Source organism: Haliaeetus leucocephalus, unplaced genomic scaffold (assembly GCF_000737465.1).
Source record: "Haliaeetus leucocephalus isolate CR32 unplaced genomic scaffold, Haliaeetus_leucocephalus-4.0 Scaffold339, whole genome shotgun sequence".
In the NCBI taxonomy this organism is placed as follows: Eukaryota; Metazoa; Chordata; class Aves; order Accipitriformes; family Accipitridae; genus Haliaeetus; species Haliaeetus leucocephalus.
The window spans coordinates 10,561,362-10,587,657 of NW_010972775.1; the positions used below are offsets into that span (position 1 = coordinate 10,561,362).

The following is a 26,296-nucleotide window of genomic DNA, read 5'->3' on the forward strand; positions in this document are numbered from 1 at the left end:
TTATTTTCAAATATTTTATTTAGAGAACTGTGAACTATTTTCTAATAATGCCCTTTACATAGTTGCATCTATAGAAAGCTAGTGGAGTGAGAGCAAAAAGATGTAGCATTAAAAGAACTTTCCATCAGAAATGATTGGTTTTTCTACAAAAGTACCAAACACAAATAATAAATCAAAGAGAACATTACATAAATATTTATCTTATCAAATACAAATTCAGTGTCAGAATTTGGCGTTTAGGATTGATTTGTGAGTGTAGGAAAATACAGTATGCAGTCAGTGTATGGAGCACTAGAGCTCTTCATTTCTGTCTAGAAAGTTGTCAGTACAATGTAAACAGAGCATTTCTAATGATATCCTCAAATTAACAGATCATAAGTCACTGAGCCGGGAGTGGGGGAAGCTATACTAGTTTTCTACATTTTTGGCAGCCACTAGCTTTTTACAGGCTGCCATATATGCGTTTAATTACGTCAGCCTCTTCCTTGTCCAGGATGCCCTTGTCCACATAAGCATCAGCTTGCTGATCAATGAAATCTCTCAGCTTTGAAAGATCATAGTCTGAAAAATAAGAATTTGCACAATGAGTCATTGCCATTATACTGCTTCACCTAAGAAACAATGTCATTGCAAAGTTTATCCAACAAATGCAGTTTATCCAACATGAATTCACTAAAAGTGCAGCTTGTGAAAACAATTTAAAAAAACCAACACCTGCACAAAGTCTTTTCATGTATCATGGTGCTTTTAGTATTCAAGAAGAATAATCATCTCTTGCTCTTGATTGACTGCTAACAAATGCTTAAGTAAGAATATTTTCTGGTCCAGAGATTTGATGTTCTAGTCTGCATGGCAAAAGCTGTTGTTAAAACCCTATTATTTTCACAACTGTAATGGATTCAAAAGAAAGTATTAAATTCACTCTTTCCTATTGAAATCCCAGTAAACTTTCCACTTACTACAAACACCTGTAGTGAAAATTCAAGAAAGCAACTTCCTGGAAATAATCAAAATAATTAAGCAATTATTTACCTTGATACAGAACATAATATCCTGACATGAAAAATACTGCAGTGGCTAGTCTTTATGACAGTGTTAGTGTCAAAGGAGTCTTTGACAATCTTTGTATGTCAATCTGCAATACGGTGCTGAAAGACCCTTTCTCATTTTCTGATACATGGTGGCATCTATGCAGCATGATTCACACCATATGCATTAAACAGACTTCTCCTATGCTGGAAAACATCACTATTTTCCATGAAAAGAATTCTACTGCACAGCAATCTTTCAAGCAACATAAAAAGGTAACCTATTGTGTCGTCGGAACTCTGGCAACAGATCCAGTATATTCACACGTAAACACAATGCAAGTTTCAGTTACATAATTTACTGCATAGAATGTAAAGCTTAACTTGTTAGATGACATGTTAGTAGTCTGGAAAACATCAATGTCTTAAGGGTTCATACTAAGTTAAATGAATTAGTATCTTTCACAAGAACATACATCCTGAATTTTTCAGTATAAATTACTTATTCCACAGACAGAACCTTCAGAATACATTAATACTGATTTTGTAATGTAGTCCAATGTATATCATCATACAGCAATAAGTGGAAGGACCTTCTTTCAAATTACATTCTTAACAAAACAGACGATAATGACTTTCTGTCTTATTATGGTTGAGTGACCAAAATTGGATAGAAATAGAAAGACATTAAGAAGCAAATTAATGCTTGCGATCATTTTTATAACAGTATAAGGCAATTTCAAATGAGTAATACAGAAAATTGATATTCAGAACTCCACAATCCTGCAGAGGTGTCCTCTCCATATCTGAGTTAATAGGAATTTTGCCATTTGCTGTACTGAGGCCAAGATTTCACATCTGGTCCGTTACCGGCATTACTTAAGACAATGTAACCTGTTTGTCTTTCCACCCTATCTGAGTAATAGGCACAAATAGTACCTAGCAATTTAATAATAAGGTTGTGAGATTTCATTCATGTTGACAGAATGAGAGTCTCCAGTGAAATATACCATGGAATGGAAATGAATGGAAGAACAAATACTAAATTAATATAGCATCCACATTATTCACATTAAAATTCCTGAGCTTATTTTTCTTCTAGAATAGTGCTTACAACTCTAAGATCATTACGTGGAGATGTGAAGGTTTAATTACTAAACATTCTGTATGAGATTACAACCATTTAGATATTATCCAATTCTGGCTAATTTGTATATCTCATGGCAATTTAATTTGATTTTTTAAATAGAAATTGATAACTGTTAATTTCTAATACTTATTTACAAGCTATTAATTTGGACGAGTAATTATAAAAATCAGCTTTGGTTTATATTCACCACAACAGCTGCAGCATTACATTGAGCTATGAAACTGCTACAGTAAATGAAGTGAGGTCTTATCTGCATATTCAAATCAAGCCATTTGCCACTGCAATTCATTATAGAATTTACTTTCATTCCTACATGGCTACTGTTATTGTTATGAAACTATAAGCTACCTAGGTATTTTGTGAAAAATCAGAACATGCTATTTGCATGTATTAGTTAAAGGAGTCACAGTTATGTTCTTTGGAGACTAAATACAATAGAATACCCAGCAGCCAATTACCAGTGGGAGCGATGTTAATTTACACAGGAGAGGAGCTGGTCTTAAAGAGCATTGGTTTCAAATATCAAGCCAGGTCTGGGAGATACTAAGGACAGGCCCACAGAGCCTATAGATTGTATATATGCAAAACAAACTTTGGACAGAAAAGCCAGTCAGGCCAAAATCTGGGCTTTTGACACGTTTCTCTTTAAATCATCCAGCCCACTCAAGTTTACTTGCCTCCTTAAGAGGCAATTGATATTTTTAAACTGGGAACATTTCCAGGATCATTAGCTATTGAATGAATAATAACTTCTATTGAAATTCATACAAAGTTAAGCATCTACAAACATTTGCCTGAAGAAAACCTAAACCTCTTCAAGTATATTCAGTGAGTAAAACAATCCATGAGTAGGGGTGGAAAAGACTGGCCATTTTAATACACAAATTACTTTGTGAATCACTTTTCTGCTAGCTCCCAGGTGCTAGCTGGGAGTGGAGAAATGATTGATGAGCACATCAGTACCACCTGATCTTGTACCGAAGAAACGCAGCACAATGCATTCATGGTTAGATAAACTTACCCCGACTGCACTTCCTTTAACATCAACCCAGGAGAACTGAATTAGCATTTTACAAAAATAAAAAGCATGGAAAGGCACAATAAAGGTAATGTGTCAGAAGAGTAAGAACACTATTCTAATTTTGTCGTAACTTACACTCGCTTCAAGGCCCATTTCCATTGTCAGAGGACAATAAAGATGTTTTAGGGCGAATGAAAATCCACCTACGCAGAAAGTGTACAACCTGATGCATTCACGGCAGATAAAATGCTATTGATCTGCAGTCACAGCCATTTTCAGACTGCAGCAGTGCAGGGGAAAGGTTACTATGAAAAGGAGTGAGGGGCTGCCCAGTTAGTATGTGTGACACAGAGAAATAATTGCACATGACTGAGATCTAATTACTATAATGAGTACACTGACAAACAGAAACATTTATTAGAATTGGCAGGAAAACTCTTGAGCAAATATGTATGCCTGCTGCTAATTGCCATCACTGCCATTGTGTGGAAATGATTTGAGAGATGGAAAATTTTTTTTAAAAGCCCTTCCTATTATGGAGTTTCTGTATAGGAAAAGGGATGTGTTGGGCTGTAGGCATGCACTCATCTCTGAAATGTAATTCATATGCACTTCAGCTCACAGAGAGGGTGGCTAGATTACCCAAGGCTAATCTCATCTCAGATCTCCCCTCTGCTCGGCTGGTACAAGAAGGATCCTTCTCACCAGGCGCCAGTCATACCCCAGGGATAGATCTCTTGGCTAGGAACCTTCACTTACAGAGTGGGTGATGGCAGAAGACCCAGCAATGACAGAGAGAAGGGATAGGAGGCTGGTTTTATGAAAGAGCTCGAGGGCAAAATTGATATGGATAAATAAAGATCTGTGAAAAATAAGCTAGAAATCCTGCTGCTGTTAGCTCCCTCCCTCCAGCTCTCGTACAGCCCTGCCTCCGAGGAAGAGTCAAATGGTGGGGCAGCTGGTGACCTACCCTGTGCAGCTGCTTCAGTCTCTGTCCCCCTTCTACACAGCTTTGCGTGTGAGAGCTACAAGTCATTAGAGTTGATTTGGGCTATAATCCAATATATTACACTGCTAGTGACATACGTTTGTACCTTAACTATTTATGGCTATGAAACAAAACTCATTGCTGTTTGTGCTGGCATCCGCAGTGCTAGCCAGATGCACTGAGCTTTTCTAGACACATCCAGACATTTAAAACACATTTACCTCACATACAGAATCAAAATTAAAAGATATGTTGAACTAAGAAATGAAGCACCAGACAAAACCGATGTACTGTTACCTGGTGACAGGCAGACCACCATGACTATCTGGATAGCACATGACTAACTTCTACCTGGTTAGTCACTGTGTGTTTTGCAGCCAATGGCTGTTCAGGCCAGTTTACATGAATTTGCCTTAGTTTACTATTTTCATTCATTGATTTAACTTTTACATAACCTGTATCATTTAACACTAACACCACTAATTATAACTGTAATCTTAAGCACAGTTTCACGTTACTATTATTTAATTTATAACATAATGCTAAGTTATACAACACAATTTAAATTACTTGCTTTGTAATGTATATGGTGCCCACCCCAATGTCAAGGCTTTTTACTTCATACCTTCTTTGTTACCTTGTTTGTTGTGTTTTTTTAGCCATTCTATGTTCTTCCTGATGGCTTCCAAATATGCCTCAGCTTTCCCTAGAGGACAGGATGAGAGAGAAATAAGGGACTTACATCAATGATTGATGCAGCTTGCTTAACTGGGTGAAGTTGGTCACAGCAAAGGCAGATTAAAACTATTCTTAGTTTCTGTTTAAAAGCTGAGTGCTGTCAACTTTAGTCAGGCAAAATTCTCACAGATGGCTAGCAGGTTTTGTCTGTGCAAGATTTGTCATCCAGAAACTTAGGATCATGGCTTTTTTGACCTCTATACATAACTTTGGTGGTATCCATAGATACTGCATATGTGGATTAAAGGCAAGCTGTAGATTTTTGATCATCATAATTGTTCAGCAAAGGTGAAGCTGTTAAGACAGCAAGGAATGACTTAAATAAGACTGAGAGCTTTGAGTATCTGCTCATATACAAAGTGTCAGAAAACTCCTCCATACAGTAGTACTAACAGCATACAGCAAATCTAAGACTGGGATGTTCTGGAAAGACAAGTTGAAATACAGCTACTTATATTTACTAAGAAAAAGGATGTATTAAAATTACCATGATAAATCCTTGTTATAGCTGAAATTGTAAAGTGATGGCTATTTTTGGACCAGAAAGCACACAGGACAGAATTAGTTCAAGGATTACCTAATAAGGCCCCTAAGGAAATATTCCAGCTAATGGATTTTGAATTCTTAACTTGGCTGGAGCTTTATTGATGTAATGTTCTTACATTTGTCAGGAAAAAAACCCTGGTGTGATTAGCATGTAGAAGGCTACTACTGCCAACTATGCCTGTCTGATCCCATTAGTAAGTGGATACAGTATTAGATATACCATAATTTTTGAGCTGGCAGTGTAGAGCTAGCTTTAGAGTAAGTCACTCTGTGAAAGAGCAAAGGGCATTGCATGATGAGACAAAGAACTAAATGCTGATCCAATTTAAATTTCTAAAGAGCTATTGGGCTGAACATTTTTCTGAAGGTAAAGGAAAATAACCTGAACCAAACGGAACAGACGAATCTTCAATAGACAAGCAAAATATGTTATTTATCACTTCCCACAGGTATTGAGATGATTTTCCTTCACTGTGAAATTAGGCAGCCATCTTGAGCTATTTTCCTCTTCTATGCGCAAATAAGCACTTCTGGAAAAATGCCACCTTCTATCTGTGAGTGCCTAATAGTTTATATGTCTGCACTGCCCACAGGACTGAACCAGGTGACCAATGAACTACAATCTGCTGTAGCCTTGATTATTGCAATTCATTACTGAGCATGCTGCAGTGAAAACACATGCATCCAAAAAAGTATGAGCATAAAACAGCATCAGTGCAAAGTAGATTATAAGCAGGTTTTTTAACCGACTACAAAACATAGATGCTTATGCTGGATCCTTAGCAATAAGAACCCACTGAAAGGTTTCTGCACCAACAAACATCCTCCTTCAAAAGTTCAGCACTGTAAAGAGGCACACTGTCCTCTGCAGATTTGTTTTGAGATATAGCAGCTGATTTGTACCCCATGGACAGAGCGACTTCAGCTAGTACAGTCTAATGTAGCATGGCACGTGGCATTATGTGTCACGCTGAGGCAACTAGGATAATGGAAGTACTACTGTGCTAAGTTTGCTTATGGAGACACTAACCTACTGTAATAGGTTTTCAAAGTTACATAAAACAGGTTAATTGCTGATGACCCTTAACCTCTGGCAGTGAGTAATACAAATTGCTTCACTTTGCACAACTTTTCAGTACCTTTCTGTACCAGCTTGTTCTAACACAAACTAGAGAAATCAATGGGCTCACTCAGAATATTGAATATCCTGACGATCTGATTTCACTGAAAAGCCATAGATGCAAAGAAGCAAAATCTCTCTGCACTACTGTGTCAAAATGCATTTCATATTGCTCTCAAAAGGGGCTTTGAATTCTGTGAAAGATTATGGCCTTGCTCAGTAAGAGATACAGTTTCATACATTTAAAAGTAAGCAAGCAAGTACACTTCCAAATCAAGCCGTTGTGTGCTGACTCCCAGTAACTACAAACTGAAGATATGTACGCTCACACAATGGAAAAACAATAGGAAAAGATTCCAATCACTTGGAGCATACATATGTGGCAAAAGCAATGGATATTTTGTACCTCTGGGCTCTTCACTGTTTCCTGCTGCATTTTGCTCTTCATTTTTCGTAGAATCCTTTGAAATTTCGTATTCCTTTTCCATTTTAGCTGCTTCTTCCTTCGTACTGTCTGCTTCTTCACTACTCTTGTCTAAAGAAACAACAATAAGAGCAATTCTGTATTAAATGTACCAAAAGCACTTCTAAATCACATCAATATGATCTTTAGGAAGTAAAACATTTTGACTGATGATTGAGGAAGAAACTCCTCGGAGTCTGGCTCAAAGTGGTTTCTAAATGTCATCTCCACCCCAAGCCTCTGGCAACAGGAATGCCTGTTTCTGCTCTTACAAACCGTAGCTGAATACAGGTGACTAAAATGCAATAATATGTAGTTCATAAAGGCACATTCCTTTCTGCAGGGAAAAATGATGGGAAATTTGCATTCACTAGATCCAAAGTTGATAAAGAATGATTTTTTTATTATTATTTACAACTTAAAAAGCATTGATACAGCTTGCTTTTGTGTATGTGCAATGTCTGGACTCCACTGAAGAAAAGGACAGTGAATATACTTCTCAAAGATTGGACAACTAAGTAAAAATTCCTCTCTTGTTGTGTGTTTAGACATCCAAGCTGTAGTTACAGGTCCCTGAGGGACTGTATCTTTAACTAGCAGTCTAGCTTCTAAAGCAATTAGCATGCTTTTACCTGAAAAGGTTAAAAAACCATGTGTTATTCCAGGAGAGAAAATTGTAGAATAAGTACCTGCTGGTAGCTTTGTTCTGGTTTTAGTGGAAGGGTTCTCAAGCTTCTTCTTTGTCTGCTCAGCTATCATTGTATCTAAGTTTTCTAGAAATCAAGGCAAAACAAAACCAAACCCCAGTTATTCTTCAACAGATACGATGCAGAATCTATACTATATTCTCCGCAATACCAGTTTGAATGGTAAGTAGAAATCTAAAAAAACCAATCTTCATCCTCACCTCTGAAGAATTAATAATGCAGAGCCAACACTAAAAGAACAAACTAATAGCTGTAGGGAACGTTGATCAATCTTATTAAAAAAATTAACAACTAAATCATGACAATAGGTGTACCAAATAGAGCCAATATTCATAAAGGCAGTAAATGTGTGTATATATATTCTACTTAAATAAGTCACGTAAGTCACAAAATATGGATAACAGTATCTGAAGCAATTTATTCTAATTTAATTAACTTCACAAAGTATACAAGACTATGAAATATGTGCCTCATCTTGGTGGGAAAATATTATCCCAAACTGCTTATCTGTCTGGATTTTATATGGTTTCATTAGAAAAGAAATGTAATACAAGGTTTTAAATTATGTTTAGATGAAATAAATATGTAAATTGAACTGATCAAACCAAGTTCCTGAAGTCAAGCATTTACCTGAAAACCCAGAAGGCAGCTGTGGCCATGTGTACAGCTCTAGAAGTCTATAAAATGTTTTTCTATGCAAATTTCAGGGCTGAACTCATCTAATTTGAAAGTAAAAGCACCTTTTCATCGAGACGGATGCTTCAGATATAAACATTGTATGCTTATGTGGGAAAAAAAAAGTCCTTTTGACACAACATTTAATAGATATTCACAAATACAGATCATCAAACAATCTGCCATTTTTCTTCAGTGATATTATGGACATGGTGTAGAATTTTCTTTCCCTTTATCAGCTTTTTTTAAAGGTTCATTTAAACATGGATCCAAAATTTGATAGATGTCAGCTAGTTGGTGGAGTATTTTTGAGAGACTTGGTTTTGAATTGTCAATATTCCCTTTATTTAAACAGCTAAAATATTCAGTATGAGATGTGGTAACTGTGGCAGGATAGATATTATAGGGCTAGTAAATATTTTAGATCATATCCTCTGTGTAAGGCCAACATTTTATCCATCAGCTGGGAGCATCTTTTTCTATCAGAAAGATATTCAGCACTGAAACCTAAAGATTAGTTTTTTAGCAAGCACATTTCTCTTCATGGCAGATCACCATAAGCAATTCTGCCTGCCATCTGATGAGAAATCACATAATCCTGTCTGCCCGAGTCCTCTATATCATAAAATTAAAATGTAAGCAGTTTTTGTTGGCTCCCTGCCTGATTGCACCCTGTCAATTCTACATCGCATTAGCGGGTTTTTTTTTTTGTGAAAACTATTTTCATTTGGTACATATCCTTTTAATGTGATTTCTGACCTTGCCATATGCCCTAAACTAAACAGGTCTGGGCTGGGTTACAAGCTGGATCAGACATACTGATGAAGAAAAAAAACAAGCTAGAATTATAGTGGTGGTATTGATGCCTCACTAATCACTTGATCCAAAGCTTATTGAAAGGACCATAAACATTCCTTTCAGCTGAGCTTAAGATACTATTTTTTATCCTGAATCAGTACCATACTAGTATTCCAGCAGGAATATAAGGATTTCTCTGTTGCAAGAGGCACAGTTTTTAGGGTAAGATTATACAGCTAAGAACTTAAAAACCCTTTGTAAATTCAAGTGAATAGATTATTCTCCTTCACTAATTCATGCAAATGCAAAAATGTCACTGATTTTAGACTTTAATCCAGCAAAATTATTAAATTAGGCTTAATTTTAAGTGTAAACATAGTATTTTAAAGTAAATAGGAGTATTTAAATGTTTAAAATGCCACACATGTAAGTGCATTGATTTGTAAGTGCCTTTCATGTTCTGTCTTAATGCATTTAGGCACTGCTGCAGTAAGCTTGCATTTGCAGAAAACAAAAAGTCTCTACCACAAGATGGATTTATAACCCGCTTAAACATCTTTAGATTTAAATGTCTGCATACTGATAATACTTCCAAATGTTTTTGTTATGTTGATAGACTGTAGTGTTTAGAAGTTGTACACATATCCACATACAGCACATGCTACTGAAGGTAATAGGATTTATACTCCTCCATTATTCAGTTACTTCTATAAATCCCATCAGGAATTCTACAGTTGCTCTGAGTCTTTTGATTTGGCTAACTATTTCATTTGAGTTCAATATATGAGTAATAAACAAAATTTATTACTACTTTGTCATGTACAGTAACATAGTAATATGCATGGTTTTCCAGCCATATGCATTAAACAGCTACATCTGTATATGAAGTATAATATGGCAATGTTGACCACTAATGATCCAAGCTTTGCCACTAAATTCAGACTGAATATGATAACAACTATATTCCATTTTCAAAGCTTTATTTTGTCAGTAAAGATATGGACAAGTTTATATGACGGGCCTTTTAATAAGGACTACATTTTACAGGAGAAATACTGAAGCTGTCTTGCTAGCTGGATGGCACATCAACATGAATTTCAAGATTTTATAAGCAGCTGTATTTTCGGCGTGACAGAGGAGTTAACCATGTAAGCCTGTTCATGTTTATGGGGATCATCTGGTGTACCTACATATGTATCATAGAGAGAATCCCAATTCTTCTTGAACAGGATTTATTGCCCTTTTTTCCCCTTCAGAATTAATGTCTTTAACAGCTGGTATTGTTTCAAAACATGTTTGTACTTGTCATATGTGGCTAGGCCAGGGCTGAACAATGTTTGCTCTGAGTTACACTGATGGAGTGAGTCATATTCTCAGCTGAGATGTGCCTGGCCAGCAGCTAAGCAACTGCATGTCGTATCTGGAGGTCTAACAAGAATTGATTACTTTTCTGGTATCGTTTCCCTAGCAACGTAATTTTTACAGAGGAAGAGTTTAGAAAGGTACTGACCTTTCCACAGAGCTGGCCACTTATTTGAAATGGCACTAATTAAAACAACAGAACAATAACTACTGAGCTAATGGAAGTGACCTCCGTTGGTAAAATAGGTCACTCCTCTGGCGGCCGGCTTTCCGTGGAGCGGTATAATCTCATCGCTTGAACCAGACACCAGGAGTCAGAAGATCTGGTTTCTGCCTTGCATCACTTTCTAACTTGCTCTTTGATCTGGGATGACTCACTGAAGCATTCATGCTGCAGGAGGGCTCCTATTTTGAGTAGGCATTCTGAGACGTCCTAGGCCCAGTTTCTACAGGCGCTACACACCGATAGATCCTATTAATTGCATCTGAAAATGCAAATTCCCAGCACTTTTGAGACTCTGAAGTCCTTTGAGTTGGGCATCTAAAAATCTGAATTCCGTGAAAGCAGAATGCTTATCTTTACTCTGGGAGAATGCACTGCAGTAATGTCCTTTAAATCCATGGAAAAAGATACTACGTGAAAAAATATTACAAATCAAATTACTTTGTTCTTATTAGAGAGGCACAAACTAATGCACCCATCTGAGTATTTAATGGAATTGGTAATGGAAGACTGAAATGGACCCTTCTCTATAGATAGAGAGATTCACGGTGTTTTCCTGACTCTTGCAAATTTTCCTGCAAAGGTTTTCTCATCTGCATAATTGTCTTGCACCCGGGAGGCAGTTTCACATTCTATCCTCATCAAATTGACTGAAGCTGAGATTTCATGTCATTAAACTTCCGCAGAAAGACCTGCTTTGCTGTTCTGTCTTCATGCAGCATAGAGAGGCTGTGTTTATTAAAGGAGAAAAAGGGATGATCATGGTACCTGAAATCAATCTTAACAATAGCTAAAATATTAGCCTACTTAATGAGTTCATACACTACAGCAGCTTCAGCCAGAAAGCTTTGTGCTGATGACTGCTTGTATGAGATGCACATATTTCAGGCATTAAAAAAGCACAGTTCTCCCAGGGCTCTTCTGTCTCCTGCAGTAGATGATCCTCAAGAGTTTGTAAGGCCTTTTTCCATCTGTGACAAAACTCAGTACATCTCAGTATTTGCTTGTGACTATTCTGTGGGGAATAGCTTACCTGATTAATTCTTTGGCCAAATCCTCCTTTTAGATTACAGGAGTGTAGGTCCAAGAACTGTCAATATCCAATGGGCAAATGTAGCCAAAAGCAGAGTTTGACCTTTAGTCAGCTCGTATATGTATCATGCATATGTCACATAAACTGCTTAAACTGTGACAAACAAGAGAAATCCCTCCATTTTGGAATTACAGATGGGTCTCAGCTTTCTCCAGCTGAATCTCCTGCGACCAGCAGATCTCCTGGTCCTTTCTAACTCCCTGCCTTACATGTCAAGATACGGAATTTTCTTTTTGAATCTTCCTGTTTGACTGATTTGTCATGATGGTGTGTCTGAAGCCTAATGCTGCCATGAGGAATGACATGTTAGGTGACAACCCCCAGGTAGTGGCATCACTTGTAAATGGATTACAGGCAAGATGGTCAGTGGTTTGAAATAAAACCAGCAGCAGTATCACTTGGGAATCAGATTAAAAGCAACTCAAAAAGTAAAACACAATTAAATAGATGTGTTTGGAGGCGAACAAAGCTCTGACCAAGTCTCCTTTATTGTCCTTATTAAATTCCCTACCTCACAGACTATTTCTCAGATTTATCCTTTCAGTATTCTACAGGCATTTCCTTTGTATTACTCCAGGTCTCCTAGAGCTGTGTGGTGCAGTCCTTTCCTAATCCTTTCCCATCCTGAGGCTGCTACATGGCCTGTGCACACACTTTAAGTATTTTGATAACATGCACTTCATAAGCACGATGGTTTGGGACTGAAGCAGCACACAGCCGCCTCTACTGGAGGAGTGGGATGGAGCTTAGTTTTGAAAGTTCAGTGACACCCTCTTTATCCCACACCCACAACATCATCTCAAATCATAACTTATGGTCTCAGTGCTCAGCTGTCAAACAGAGAGATACTGAATTCAGAAAGTAAGGGGGTTTTTATGCAGCCATTAAATACAGCGAGAAAAAAGAAAAGCATTGCCCTCCTTTCTTTAGAAACACAAACCACTCGGTAGAATGCAAAACCTAGATTTTCAGGACCGAAGCAATATACTTGTCAAAAGAGACACTACAAGGAGATGGCGATTTCTTACAAAGTATCCAGTTGGGAAAGTACAGAGGAAGCAGTGAAGGGAAACAGAAAAGGAGATAATATATTTGCAAGAAATAGCTGCAAATTTAAAGGGTGGATAGTGATAGGCAAAGGAATGAACTGTAATATATTCATTTTGGTTCTTGTACATATGATTTGATAGTCATGTAATGTGGTGGGAAAAAGCATTAGTAATACTAAACCTACTGGATCTCTCCCAAAAAGATATCTGAGAAAATTTAGATCCAATGGGTACTGGAAAAACTATGCTCTCACACATGTTGTCACCCTCAGGTGATGCCCATTTTACTGTAGTGTGTAGTGGTCCTGTTTTTTAAGAACTGTGAGGTTAGCTGTCAAGACTTTTCACACCATAGCTACCCATTTTTTTTTTCTATGCAGTGAGAGTCTGAATGGGGGAAAACAGGAGATAAGATCTAAGTGGTGTGGGCAAAAAACGTTCATGTGTTTGTGCAAATGCAGAAGTAGCATGGGATGGACATGGATGAGGCATGGGATGAGGCTACGGAAAGAAAAGCTTATAAAGTTGCAGTGGGGTCTGCGATCAACATACGTCCTAGATTCCAATCTTGTCTGGGACCTTTGCACACTCTCTGTCCCCAGATCCTTTTATCTTACCTCCATGCAAATTCATCTTGGGTTTGACTATTCATGTATACTTTACACCATCACTGCTGCTCCTCAGTATTTGGCCCACTGCCCCCATCCGAGGTGTCCCTGATTTCTACTTTTCAGATATGTGAGCGTCCTTGATCTTCCTAAGAACAGTACAGTATACTACCATCTGTGTCACCTTAGTTCATCAGATAGATACAAAATAAATAGCAGAGAAAAGAGAGCTGCCTGAAATTAAATAACTCCCACTGGCAGCTGTATGCATCAGTCATATGATAAAGTAATACTGGGCAAGGAAAATCACCAAAGGGAAATGCAGATAGGGAAAATCAATTAAAGGTTTTAATGCTTATGAAGAAAACCTACAGTAGCGACAAAGAGCCCTTTGGAAAAAAAGGACATTAAAAAAGAAAAGGAAGGTATTCTGCATGAACAGTTCCCTGTATGAAATAATGTCAGTGCTCTTCATCTCCCAGGTTCAAAATGAAGGAAAGAACAAAAGGTCCACATGACACCGTCCATATATCACTTGCAGCCTCTGGCTCCGGTTTAGCCACACCTTCCCTCACCCCTTTGAAATCACACGCTCTGCATCAGGGAGCATCTGCTTCTGGAGACAGTGAGTAGGGGAAAGCTGATGCCAGTCTGTGCTGTGATCTGCTCTTTGCCTCACACTCTTGGCTCTGCGCCTGTTCTTGCCTAACTAAACAAATACCAGGATCAGACCTTTGGCCTGCAGCATCTGTGCTGATGAGAACTTCAGGGATTAGTCACAGTATTCAAACAAGTCCTCCTCTCCCAAGAAAAGGCCAGATTGTGTCTGCTGTGCAGTGGCCTATGCCAGGGAAATTGCAGAGCTTTGCCTTCATCACAAGTGGAGCTGTGGAGGCTACTGAGTGTGAACACGAGAGGCAGAAGAGCTATTCCATATTCCTTAGCATGGAGAGGCAGGGACATATTCAAAATCAACATAGGGGACTTTCTGCCTCTTCTGTTTGCCCTGGATTTTTTTCATGCAGCCTCAGTCTAAAACAGAGTATTACAGTAAAACACCATCCCAACAGTAACTTTAGAAAAGGACCGAACTAATGAGTGTACATAGACCTCGGCAATAGTTCGCGAATGAACCATCCATCTCCCTATTGCTAGTGCATCCTGCAGTTTCGTTTGCTTTCCAATTGTCCATGGAGAACAAATGATGAAGGGGTAGAAGAGGTAAACAGAGACATCTGTTCATGCCCATTTCTAACCAACACAATCTCCTACTCAGTCACGGGGGAGAGTGTGGATTCTGACAGTGAGTCAGAGCCAAAGGGAGGCGGTGTGAGAGGTGGCTTTGGTTTGGTCTATGGAGGGAGGCAGCTGTAACTCAAACACTGCATACTGATGAGCTGGAGCAATTTCTCTGTTTCCCTCCTAACTAAAGGGGGGTTTGCTCCCCAACCAGTCTGCTGTGGGCCGCGTGTTGTACTCTGTGGCTCCAGTAAGCTAAGCACTCTACTACAAGGAGGTGAAAAGTGGGACCCCCCTCAGAAAGAGCAAAGCTACGGAGTGCTTAAACTTAATTTTCTTCCCACTCCTTTGTCTCTCTCTCTTCTCCAGCATTGTTCAGTTGTGGAAGATACAGAAGCCCTGATTTAGAAACTGAAAACAAAATGACCAACCTCAGTCATAAGACGTGATAAAATATGCATTATATGCAGTATCACAGTGAAGCTTCTATATATCTGTGAGATAAAGTACTGATGGCAAAAGTTTGTGCTACATGTACTAGTAAATAAATGAGAACTCCACAAGAATACAATGTGCACATAACTAATTTCTAGGGTAATTGTTCATTGGATAACACAGCTTTCATTTGGTTGGGGTGGCAATGGATAAATTTGCTAAAAATCTACTCTTGTAAGCAGTGTACAGCAGGAGAATATAATCAATGTATTGTGTAAAAAGAATTCATACATACACACTGGTGCCTCTTAAGAATTTGTCTATCATCTCTAAAAGCTCTACTTTTTGTTATGGTCCACTAGGCTCTAATTAAAAATATTTCCTAGAATGGTTCTAAAAATTACTCATTATTTTGGTCTTATTAGTGGGAGATGATTTACAGGTGTATCCAAACAAACTGGCAAAACCCATTTGTTCCTGCTTCTACGCTGACAACAATATTATTAAAATAAATGTTTTACAAAACCATAGTTTAATTTACATAATTACTATAAATAGAGCTTTTACTAGGATAGTAGTGGACCGATATGCTTTCATTTTAAAATTAGCTAGATAGCCTGGCATACACAGGAAAAGTTACTCAGCACACAAAAAATTCCTCTTCTTTGTGTGGTATAGATGAAGCTTTTCCTTAATATTTATCTATCTGGTCTGTGATAGACGGCTCTGACAGAAAAGCTATCAGAGTGAATCTCCACCATGACGCTACTCGACAGACAGAAGGAAAATGAAGAAAAGTATGATATTATTCACAAACTAATATTCAAACAATACAAGTATGTATGCAATGCATTCCTTATTCTGCTCTGCTGAAATCAAAGTGAGTTTTGCTATTGGCTTGAACAGCACTTTTTCTCTTGAAGCACTCAGCACCATGAAGGATATAGTCCTTTCAGTTCTGCAGGGAAAATTCAGTATCAGCTATTTATGCAACAGAAACAGTATGAATGCTATGAATAATGAAATATTTTACGCTGAATCAGTCATAACTTCTCTGAAAGCTTCTTGCTGCTTTCCACTGGTCATTACGTGCAGATTCCACTCTGTCACTGCACGCTTACCAACCATAATCATTGTTTCAATAACTGTCCTAAAAGTCCTTCCCAATACTCAGCCTGTTCAGTGATGACAGCCTGTGCCTCTAGCAGGTTGGGGCAAGCAAGGAGAGCTCAGCTGTTTGGGCAGCATTTGCTGGATGTTGACAATCAAACCATAGCTGGATAAGTTGATACCACCATTGGATCTAATTCACAAGCCACCTGTGTAACTGTGATCCTATGTCATATGATTAATTACCTTATGCTTTCTGTACCAACAATGTTTGTCCATTCTTTTAATTGCAAAAATGATTTAAAAGCAGCTTTCAATCTTCAGAGGGCAGGTAGGCTTTCTAGAAAGATTTCTGAAAGCCTTTGAACAGGATAGAAACATATCATAAGACTTTCACTCCACAGAAGAATTTGCTCCCAGTACATCAAAGTACAGCTTTCATAGTTAAGAAAGTAGAGTGATAGAAGACAGTGGCATTTTGCCACCAGCAGGGTAATTATCAAATTTGATGCATTTCAGCTGAACACACATTTTATATCAGTTTTTTGATGCCTCTAGAGCTCTACTTTCTGAATATGTACTGTAAAAGGTAGGCAGTACTTCTTCTCCTCTTTCATATATATGTATACATTGTTTTTGGCTTTCTGGGTTCTGTGTTACATATTATATTTAGCATATGGAAAGCTTTTAAATATGTATTACATAATATTGAATATGTGTATTAAAACATGAACTTCTTCTTCCTTGCATTTGTGTGTGTGTGCATGTTTTTCTTGCACCACACTGCCCCTACATCCTTTGTAACTTAAAGCTAAACCTAATAACATCATTCGCTGCAGAAGCAAGATACTTTCCCCTAGAGTAGGATACAATGATGATGACATAATGCTGTGGTTTCCAAATCCCAAACCAGCTGTTACTGGAATATGCATTCAAATTTACTGTCTCTGCATCTGTGTGAGAGGCACAAAAGCTTGTGACTTGATTCAGTAAATGATTTATTATTTTGAATGTATAATTCAGGGACACAGCTTATGCATGGCTTCAGCCACAGAGTGGGGAAAAGTAGTCTAGGCTGTTTCCTACTGTAATAAAACAGAGACAGGATATAATCCATCTGCACAGACCCAGTTGGTATTTTCCACCGATTAGCATGGGATCTGCTCACTGATTTTGGACTGAGGAAACAACTGAAAGCTGCCAATTTTTTTAATTGTTTCTTCTCTCTGACAGACATTCATACTAATTCCTTTATCTGCTATAAATAAACACAGCTAGGCATCAATCCCCTAGCCCGAACTGCACCAAGAAACACAGTACCTATTCAAGTATTACTGGGTATGTTATGTTTGTAACGTTTAGTTGAATAAGGGTGACAATAAAACTGCTGCCGTGCTTGTGGATACTGCAAGAAGCTAAGATTCTACTGTGCTTGCTGTTCTTGAATATTTGAGAATATTAGCTCAATAAATGGTCAGCTTTAAAGTAATTTCTCAACAGCAAGTCTAAAAAAAGAATACCGCAGAAGTAACTTGAGACCTACAAGAGAGCTTTTTCCACTACAGTAAGTTGCTTTGATGGAATACAAGATCTATCTCTGCATAAATCACTCATTTGCAAGGCAGGGTCTGGATACATCAGTTGATAGTCTTACTTTAAATCCAGAGTAAATCAGACCTTTGAAACTCTTAACCTAATCTCTGCCCGCTGTACTATGTCATCATGGCAATTTGTTTCCAGGGTTACAGTATTTATTTACTCAAAGTAAAGCCAATGTGAACAACTGCCCTGAATTTTAGCAGGAAAAACACATCCCTAGTGTAATTCCATTATCTGAGTGGTCTTGCGTCAGGAATGAATTTAGCCTATTAAGTTTTGGCACAACACTATCAGTGTGGGCAATATCTGCTCAAGCCATATTATCTTTATTTGTAGAATGACACTGAAACCACTGTGCTTGTAATCAACCGTTTCTTTATGTGCATCTTTCTTTAAACATACAGGCAGCCAGAGAAATAAATGTACAGGCAGCCGGAGAATAAAAAAATAAACTTGTCCAAATATTCCAAAATTCAAGGACTTCTTACAGAAACGAATGGATAATCTTGGTCAGAGATATAATGAATTCTTTAGAGAGGAGGTGCAATCATGCACTGAATGTGAATCACGATCCACTGGATTTTTTTTAGCCAAATAATTGATAATCAATCTGTACAGTTACAGTTGCATCAATCAATCATGTATCTGCAATGGTCCCTATCAAACAAGCCAGCGGAAGTCATGAAAGATCATTGCCAGTCCTATCTCTATGACAGGCTGATTTATTAAGCTCAGAAATTGCCCTGATGTAAACAAAAACTTTTCAGGCTAACTCAGACCAGGAATACTTCAGAAAAATGAAAGGGTTGTGTGGAGCTTACGCAGATATGCCTTTCTTCTGTAGCTGTGCTTGTTTTAGTAGAAAGGCTACCAACAGTTAATATAAAAAGCTAGAAGTGTGTGAGAAAACAAAGCAAACCAAAACAAAACAAAAACCCCAAACCAGGCTGTTCCTAAATCCCTTTTCTGGAAATTTTATAACAATTTTACAAAATCTGCATAGCCACAGACTCTAAAATGGATCCAGGAAAGAGTGCTTTAAAAACTACTCCTGTGCCAAGATGTAACACTTTCCATAGATGGAAGGAGTTCTACTTGGCAGAAGACCATAGCATTAGGTCTCGTCTACTCTAGCTACTTACAGATGACAGGTTAAAGGTGCTGAAGTGCTGGATTCTTTCTGGAAAATGCAGATACCTGATCCACCTCAATATAAACTGAGCAAAACGCTAATCTTACCCTGACATAAAGCCATTGAAATCAAGCGCACTTCACAGGTGTGAAAGTGGAATAATCCTCTGAATACATATCTGATAAATAACCTTTCCTTCATTAGATGGAAATATTAAAGCTGTATGGAATTCAACACTGCTATAATGAATAATCAATCATTTAGAAGTACAGCTTTAATATTTTGAATGAACAAGTCTGAAACAGGACTCATAAGAGCAAGGACGGTGAGAATATAATTATCATTGTTGGTAGAGTAAGAGCATCGCATTAATAACACTGTTGCATAAAGTATGTACTCTCACCCAGATAGGAAACTCCTTCTTCTGGTGTGATTGTTCCATATTTAACCATCATCTTCACAAAATCAATCAGGGTTTTCATGATAGTTATTAAGGTCTCTTTCTCTTTTGCCTCCGTCTCTGTGTGAGGGGATAAAGCAAAACTAGTCAAAGACTTCAGGCAACTCGGAAAAACTCAGTTCTGCAAACTCTGCACAAACATCATGCATAAAAAATGACCTACTCACTAAAAAGAAAATGCTGTGCTGGATTAGCAAAGAGAACTCCTATATATGTTTCCCTTTAAACTGCTCCTGCAAAGTACAGCTGAATATACTTTAAAACTTCAGGGTTCAGTTCTTTATAGCTTTTTGTCTTGAAGGTCTATGTTATGGAAGGCAAATGGTATTAATTCCATTTTACAGATAAGAACACTAAACACACTGAGATGAAGTGACTTGACAGAGTTCAAATTGCTGGTCAGAAGGAAGATACAGGCAGAGTTTTCTACAGTCTCTGTCCTTTTCTTTTATTTGTCTGTGAACTACTTAGTAGACCAGTTTGCCTCTGTATGAGGAATATAGCTCAGAGATCCTTTCTCCTACAAGATCCATGGTTTCAATGACAAAAATATGAAGTGTCTCAAATGAGATTGTTACCATGCAGAAGACCATGACTCATGTACTGGGACAACATAATATTACATGGCTGGGAGGATCATGACTCCAGAACAGGATACAAACAGTGATTTTTCATTATAAAAATCCATCCTTCTTGCCCATATGTATCTCTGACTCTCTTCACGATCACCGCTTCTTACCTTTCTTTTTTCACCGTGTTTATCTGCTGAACAATATTACTGCTATTTCTGCATTAGCAGCATGAAATTCCCCCATCACACACGCACGCTCTTCCCGCACTAGGGGCACTGTCAGACAGGGACAGTCAGAAACATACTCCCAGCCTTGGCAGAGGGCCAGCCCCCTTGGAGAGCTGCTGAACAGGTTTTTTATTGCTGCCTGCAATTTAACACACATCTGTAGGATGCAACTGAATCCCCTCTCCTCCAGCTTGATACAAGCCAGCAGGTGAACAGCATAAAGCAGGAGACAAGGCAGAGATGTTCAGCCAGTGGGACCTGGTTCTATTTGCTTGAGAACCTGTTAAACCCAGCATGCCTTTCTGCTTTGTGAGTGAAAAAGGAGAAGAACTAGCATGCAAAACTACCACGGGAAAATGAAAAGAACAGGAAGAAGAATATGAAGTTGGTAGGTTGGACTTGAGTAAAATATACCCTCAGGTTTTTCATTCTAGCTCTCTACTCAGGTGTTTACGGGGGCAGTTTGGAGCAAGATTAAGGCTCCTGCAGGACAAGGAATCTACAGAATAAATTGTTGCTGACTGCTGGAGAGAGCAGAAGGTATACTGGCTGCAGAGAGTGAGAGTGGGTGTGTGGTAGAGCGTGCTGACAAAGGGGCTGTGGCAAGGTGCCACAATCTTGCCTGCAATAACTGGAAGGCAATGATGTCTAGCACCGGAATAGGAAGAGACGTGCAGAGCTTTCATTGCAATAAACAGCAAACCTGTGGTTTGTGAAAAGGCTGGGAGGCTCAGACTCATTTACTGGTACCATCACTGTGAGGATTCTACTGTAGCTTATTTGTATCTCTGTTGGCTTAGAAGACACGAGTGTTACTGGAAAGATCTCTGGAGAAAACAATTTGCCAGTTTTTCATCATGCCCTTATGGAAATGAAAAGAATTCAGGACTCGTGAATCATACAGCACAAGATGGGAAGGGCTATCTAGGTCTCACAGTTCGCAGTTCTGAGTGCTGTTCCTCCCAATATTTTGCCATACTCAATAAAGCACATGGTCTCTTGCAACTAGGAAAGCTGTGGGGAAGGGAAGGGAAGGAGTAGGAGAAAACAGAGAGAATCTTAATTTTCTAACTTTTTTCCTAAATATTCCTGTAAACACATGATGAACTCACCTGAGTTAAGACTTTTTAATAGCGCGTAAAAGTTTGGAAAATATTGGAGGTCTTCAAAATTATCTTCAGAAGGCAGCTCATTTCTTCTTTCCAAGATATTAGATGATGACCATGTGTTATCCAGTGTATCATCAATTTCTCCATTAATGAAACTATCCTGATCAGCTTTGCTTGGTGTCTCCACAAAAGACATAAAAAAATAATATCTATAAGCACAATGCTTTTGGTGATAGAGTTAATAGAGCAATAAATACCATCGTAATCTTATGCCAACATTTTCCTAATTACAAAGTGAAGAGTATACTATTTTCTCAAAGCTATTTCAATTTGGCATCTGGCTTAAACCTCAAAGTAACTCATGATTAATTTTTCTGTCTGATGGAATTTCTTTAAGAACACCTTTAGTTTCCAGATTGAACTAATTATTCCCTAAAGCAAAGCTGTGTATTGGTCTACTTGTACCATTAGGCAAGTGAGTCAAAATGATTAGCTAAGAAATTACCATTCTTTCCTGTTGCTTTTCTTTTGTGTCACTGTCTGCTCTGCTTGGAGGGTAATAAAAATCTTCAGACTCCTTCTCACGATCCTTTGCTTCATTTGCAATTAGCTGTTGTAAAACCTCTGCCACTTCATCTTCCAGGGTATAGGCCTGACTCTCTGTGATCTGTTAAAATATTTGTGCAGAGTACTTACAGAATATTGTGGGTTTCCTAGATTAAACATCAATATAAAACCTGAGCTTTGTAAATAGATTGCTTCAAATATGTTTGCTTCAAAGCTGAGCACAGCCAAATTAGGTGTAATACCTTCACTCGTGTGTGTATATACATATAGATACATATACGTCTATATTTATATAAATGTGTATACACACACATACAAACACACATCAGATATGTGTGTATACACAAAAAACACCCACCCACACATATAGCCTCCAATAGGAAAACAAACCCATATAGGGCTTAACACAGTGGAGTCCAGCTTGAAAGATGGAGCTGCAAGTGCGGAATGTGTATATATGTGTATATATGTGTGTGTGTGGGGGTATAAATACATATGTTCTGCAACATACCTATGTACAATTGAATAAGTACAAGAGAATACAGTAATACAGAGAGGGAAAAAGCAAACAGCTTTCTACGGCATCAACAAATTGTTTTCTCTTTGCTTCCTAACAGCGAGAATTTTACCATGCAGCTGTCCCACAGCCCCCTTTGCAATCAGTGGGATTCAGCATGCAATAGCTAATTGCAAAATCTAGTGCAGAAAAGATAAGGTTAGTATTTTAAAATATAAGGATCCGATATTGCAACGGCTAAAACCATTGAGACATCTAGAGGTCACAAACAAACCCAGTCTTCCTAAAAATCAGTAACAATGAGAAATGTATCCTCAAATAACCAGCATCAATTTATGTCTGCTGATGACAATAATTAGTAGGTGGATAGGAATGAGCTCAGACCTTTCCCCATAAACATCCAAAAGAAATTGATAATACAAAAGAACTCAGTGAGAATCAGAAAAGAAATTAAAGGAAAAATGAGGGCAGACATAGGAGGACTACAATGAGCGAATGTTTTCTCAACATCAGAAACATTCCATGGTTTGGCCTATTTTGTTGCAAAGCCATCACAGGAACAACGTTATTGCAGAACTAAACCAATGTGCTCAAATGAGCCAAAAAGCTTGCCCAGAGCCTGAATCCCATTCATTTTCACTCAAGTCAGCATTATTAGCTGGACACAGTGTTCACCAAAGCTGTTTTTTAAAAGAGCATTAAACCAACCCACAAAACAGCTAAATGAAGTATTAACAAGATACTTACTAGCCCCAGATTTAGAAGTTTTGAAACGATCTTGTCAAACACTCCTCTATCATTTTCCTCATAAATTCTCGCAGCAATTTTTTGAACAATGTCTTCAGCAGTCAAAGGAGTGCCATCTAATTGATGGAGGCCATCTGGATCATCTAAAAGGATTACAGTTTAACCGTGTGCTGACTGTCCTAACTCATTTGGATTAGACATCTTGTAAAAAACTACCTGCCCACATCTTTTTCTCTTCAGAACAAAGCTGCACTTTTTAGACACATTAGGAATATACTTTAATATACACTTTGGAATCCATGACATCAGTCCCAGTGAAAAGTTTTTTGTGTCCATTTTTCACATCTGAACAATGTCTTTCCGACTGGCTTTTTTGAAAGAGCAGAGATGAATATCAGGAGCATACTCTTCTGTTTACAGAAAAAATTGTAAGAATGAGAGAACATCGCTCACTTATCTGCTTATATGCCTCCTCCCAGTATCTACTTTCATTGTAGGGCCACTTAGATCAAAACAGATCATGACAAACAGCATACTATCTTCTTGTTCAGATTTCAGCAAATGAAGTTTTAATTATGTAATCATTACTTATGGCGAATAATATCACTGTGACCAATGAGAAAGTGAACATGATGAGTAAGCTTTGGTCTGTGATCAGCATACTTTGTTATAATTAAAAATATCCTGAGCTAAAGGCTGCTTGCAACTCTCAGAGGACTCACTTAAACTGCCAGTCAATTAACTACTCCTGTAGTAAAGGCAAGTATTCTTTGGCCTTCAGTAACTCCTTTTAGCTTTGTGATGAGGAGAATTATCTAATAGTGCACATAACATTTGGAACAAATATATGTGATTTAGCTCTCTATAAAAGTACTTCTTGCTTTCAAACCAGAATAAATATATTTTCATTTAAAAATATGTCCTGTTTTCCTTCCATCAAATCTAAATTGCTAAAAAACATAATGCAAATTACACAGTTGGATTTTCCTCCATGGAAGAAGACTCTGAAAATCAACAGCAATTCTTTTGTATTGTGTTTCAAAACCTACAAGCTTCCACAACTGGAAATAATTGAAATTGCACTCCAGTAACAAATAGAGCTCATGTTTAGTGATAAGCACAACATGCATGATGGCAATCAGTTTGCAAGAGAAGTCTAACCTAAAAGTCACTGAAAGTTGATTACAGAATACCTTGGAATTTATAATCCAGCCCACTTTTAGTGGAGTCATAGTCATCCACAAGCCTGCGGTTCTTGGTGGAGTCCGCATCATCAATGGCCAGTTGCTGTTCATACAAAGAGCTTCTAATTGACTCCCTCTCCTTTTCATTCCTCTCTCTTTCTGCTACTGATTTTAGCAGGTTCAGGTCATCAACAAAGGAATAATTCCTGAACTCTGGCTTATTTTCTGGAAAATACATCAATGCACACATGACATAAAATCTTACACTTCTCTGAATACCATTATGAATATTGCTATAAAACCAGGAAAGATGTTTTACCTGTGGGAGCTATTTTCCTATTGTCTGCCTCAGCTTCAGCAATCTGATATACAAAAATAAAACAAACAAACAAACAAAACAACAAACAGGCAGAAGGAATAAATACACTAAAACATGTGATCTCTTAATTTACCAATATCAGCAGAAGCCTTAATGCCTGACCTTCACTCTTAGTAAGGAGTTTGCCTTCATAAGTAGACCATGATTAAGCGCTTGGCACTTTTTGTCAGTACCACCGCATCCTCTGATCAGAATCAGACATTACGAGAAGCTGCGATAGACTTTCCATTTTAAGTTAAATGCCAAATATATTTTCCTTCTTCAGTCCAAGCTCCCGCTATAATCCTGTAGGATGTCGATACAAAGGGGTGACACACCTGTGAGCTGTTGGAGCTAATGACCTGCTTTTGGAATGCTGGACAGTAAAACTCTATATGCCAGTTCTTAAAAATTATTGAAACTCTATTTTGTACCCAACCCCATCAATATTGACTTTACTGACAAATCTATTTTTAACTCATTTGTTAAGCCATTAGGATATTCATGGATCTGGTACCTGAAGGCTCAAAATACTATGGGAATACCCAAACCAAAACCCACTGTAAGTATTTTTTATTTCACTTACCTGTTCCTCCAAAGGTCTTTCTACACTTAATTGTCTGTTGTGTATAGCTTTATCTAGAATAAACACACACACGTATATACTCAGTTATATGATGCATGCGACTACAAAGAGACAGCACATTTCTTCTTAATCTATAATTTTCTCCCATAAAACACGGTGTCTTAAATATGAAGCCAACTGCTAGTTCTTGTAAAAAAATGCAATGTTCCTAGAAGAATGAGAATACATTAATTAAAAAGTCAAACATTTAAACAAAGCATGATTGTTTGGGGCAGAGGGAGAGGTTCTGCAAAAGATGTAACAGAAATACAGATACAGACTCAGTAACCCCTTTCTGATGAGAAAACTCTTAAACCAACTGGGGGAAAAAATGCTGTAAGAGGTTGACTAAAATAGCAATAATCGGATTGGCACAACCAAGAGATTAAAAATCTCTTACATCGAGAATAGCAGGGGAGACAGGGAGCGAGCGAGCGAGACTTGTGCAGAAACTGCTGTGGAATGGATGCAAACATTGCTCGGAAAAGACTGAACAAAATTGAGAGCTTTTCCCTCTACCGGCACCTATCTCTTCACTTTAGTATTAGACCGCAACTTCAGCGATCCAGCGCCTTCGCCCGGAATATTGTTTCTTTAGGATCTAATTGCTTTTAGCCAAGTGGAAGGGAAGTTTTGACTTTCCTCTAGCTGTGCCCTGCAAAACTTTCCCCACCCCGGCGAAAGGGTGTTAACGAAGGCGCTTACCTTTGCCCCCGGGTTTCGGGAAGCCCTGCGCCCGGCTTGCCAGCAGCGACAGCACCTGCACCACGACCGCCAGCTTGAGAAACATCCTGCTGCTGCCCAGCGCCCTCGGAGGGCGAGCCTGGCCCGCGGACGGGGCCGGGG

General features: G+C 38.2%; 1 protein-coding gene across 2 annotated transcripts; it reads right to left on the reverse strand.

Annotated features, from left to right (window-relative positions):
- SCG3 (secretogranin III) lies at positions 1 to 26,272 on the reverse strand. Of its 2 annotated transcripts, none has more exons than XM_010571846.1 (12): positions 26,156 to 26,272; positions 25,412 to 25,464; positions 24,787 to 24,829; positions 24,477 to 24,692; positions 23,284 to 23,426; positions 21,958 to 22,119; positions 21,456 to 21,633; positions 19,488 to 19,604; positions 7,744 to 7,827; positions 6,998 to 7,126; positions 4,825 to 4,893; positions 1 to 561 (listed from the first exon to the last, which is right to left on the reverse strand). In XM_010571846.1, the coding sequence occupies exons 1-12, from the start codon at positions 26,238 to 26,240 to the stop codon at positions 443 to 445; spliced, it is 1,398 nt and encodes a 465-aa protein (XP_010570148.1). In that variant the 5' UTR covers positions 26,241 to 26,272; the 3' UTR covers positions 1 to 442. The 2 variants fall into 2 exon arrangements, with proteins under 2 accessions (XP_010570148.1, XP_010570147.1); XM_010571845.1 differs by having other exon boundaries at positions 4,813 to 4,893.
- Positions 26,273 to 26,296: the final 24 nt, after the last annotated feature.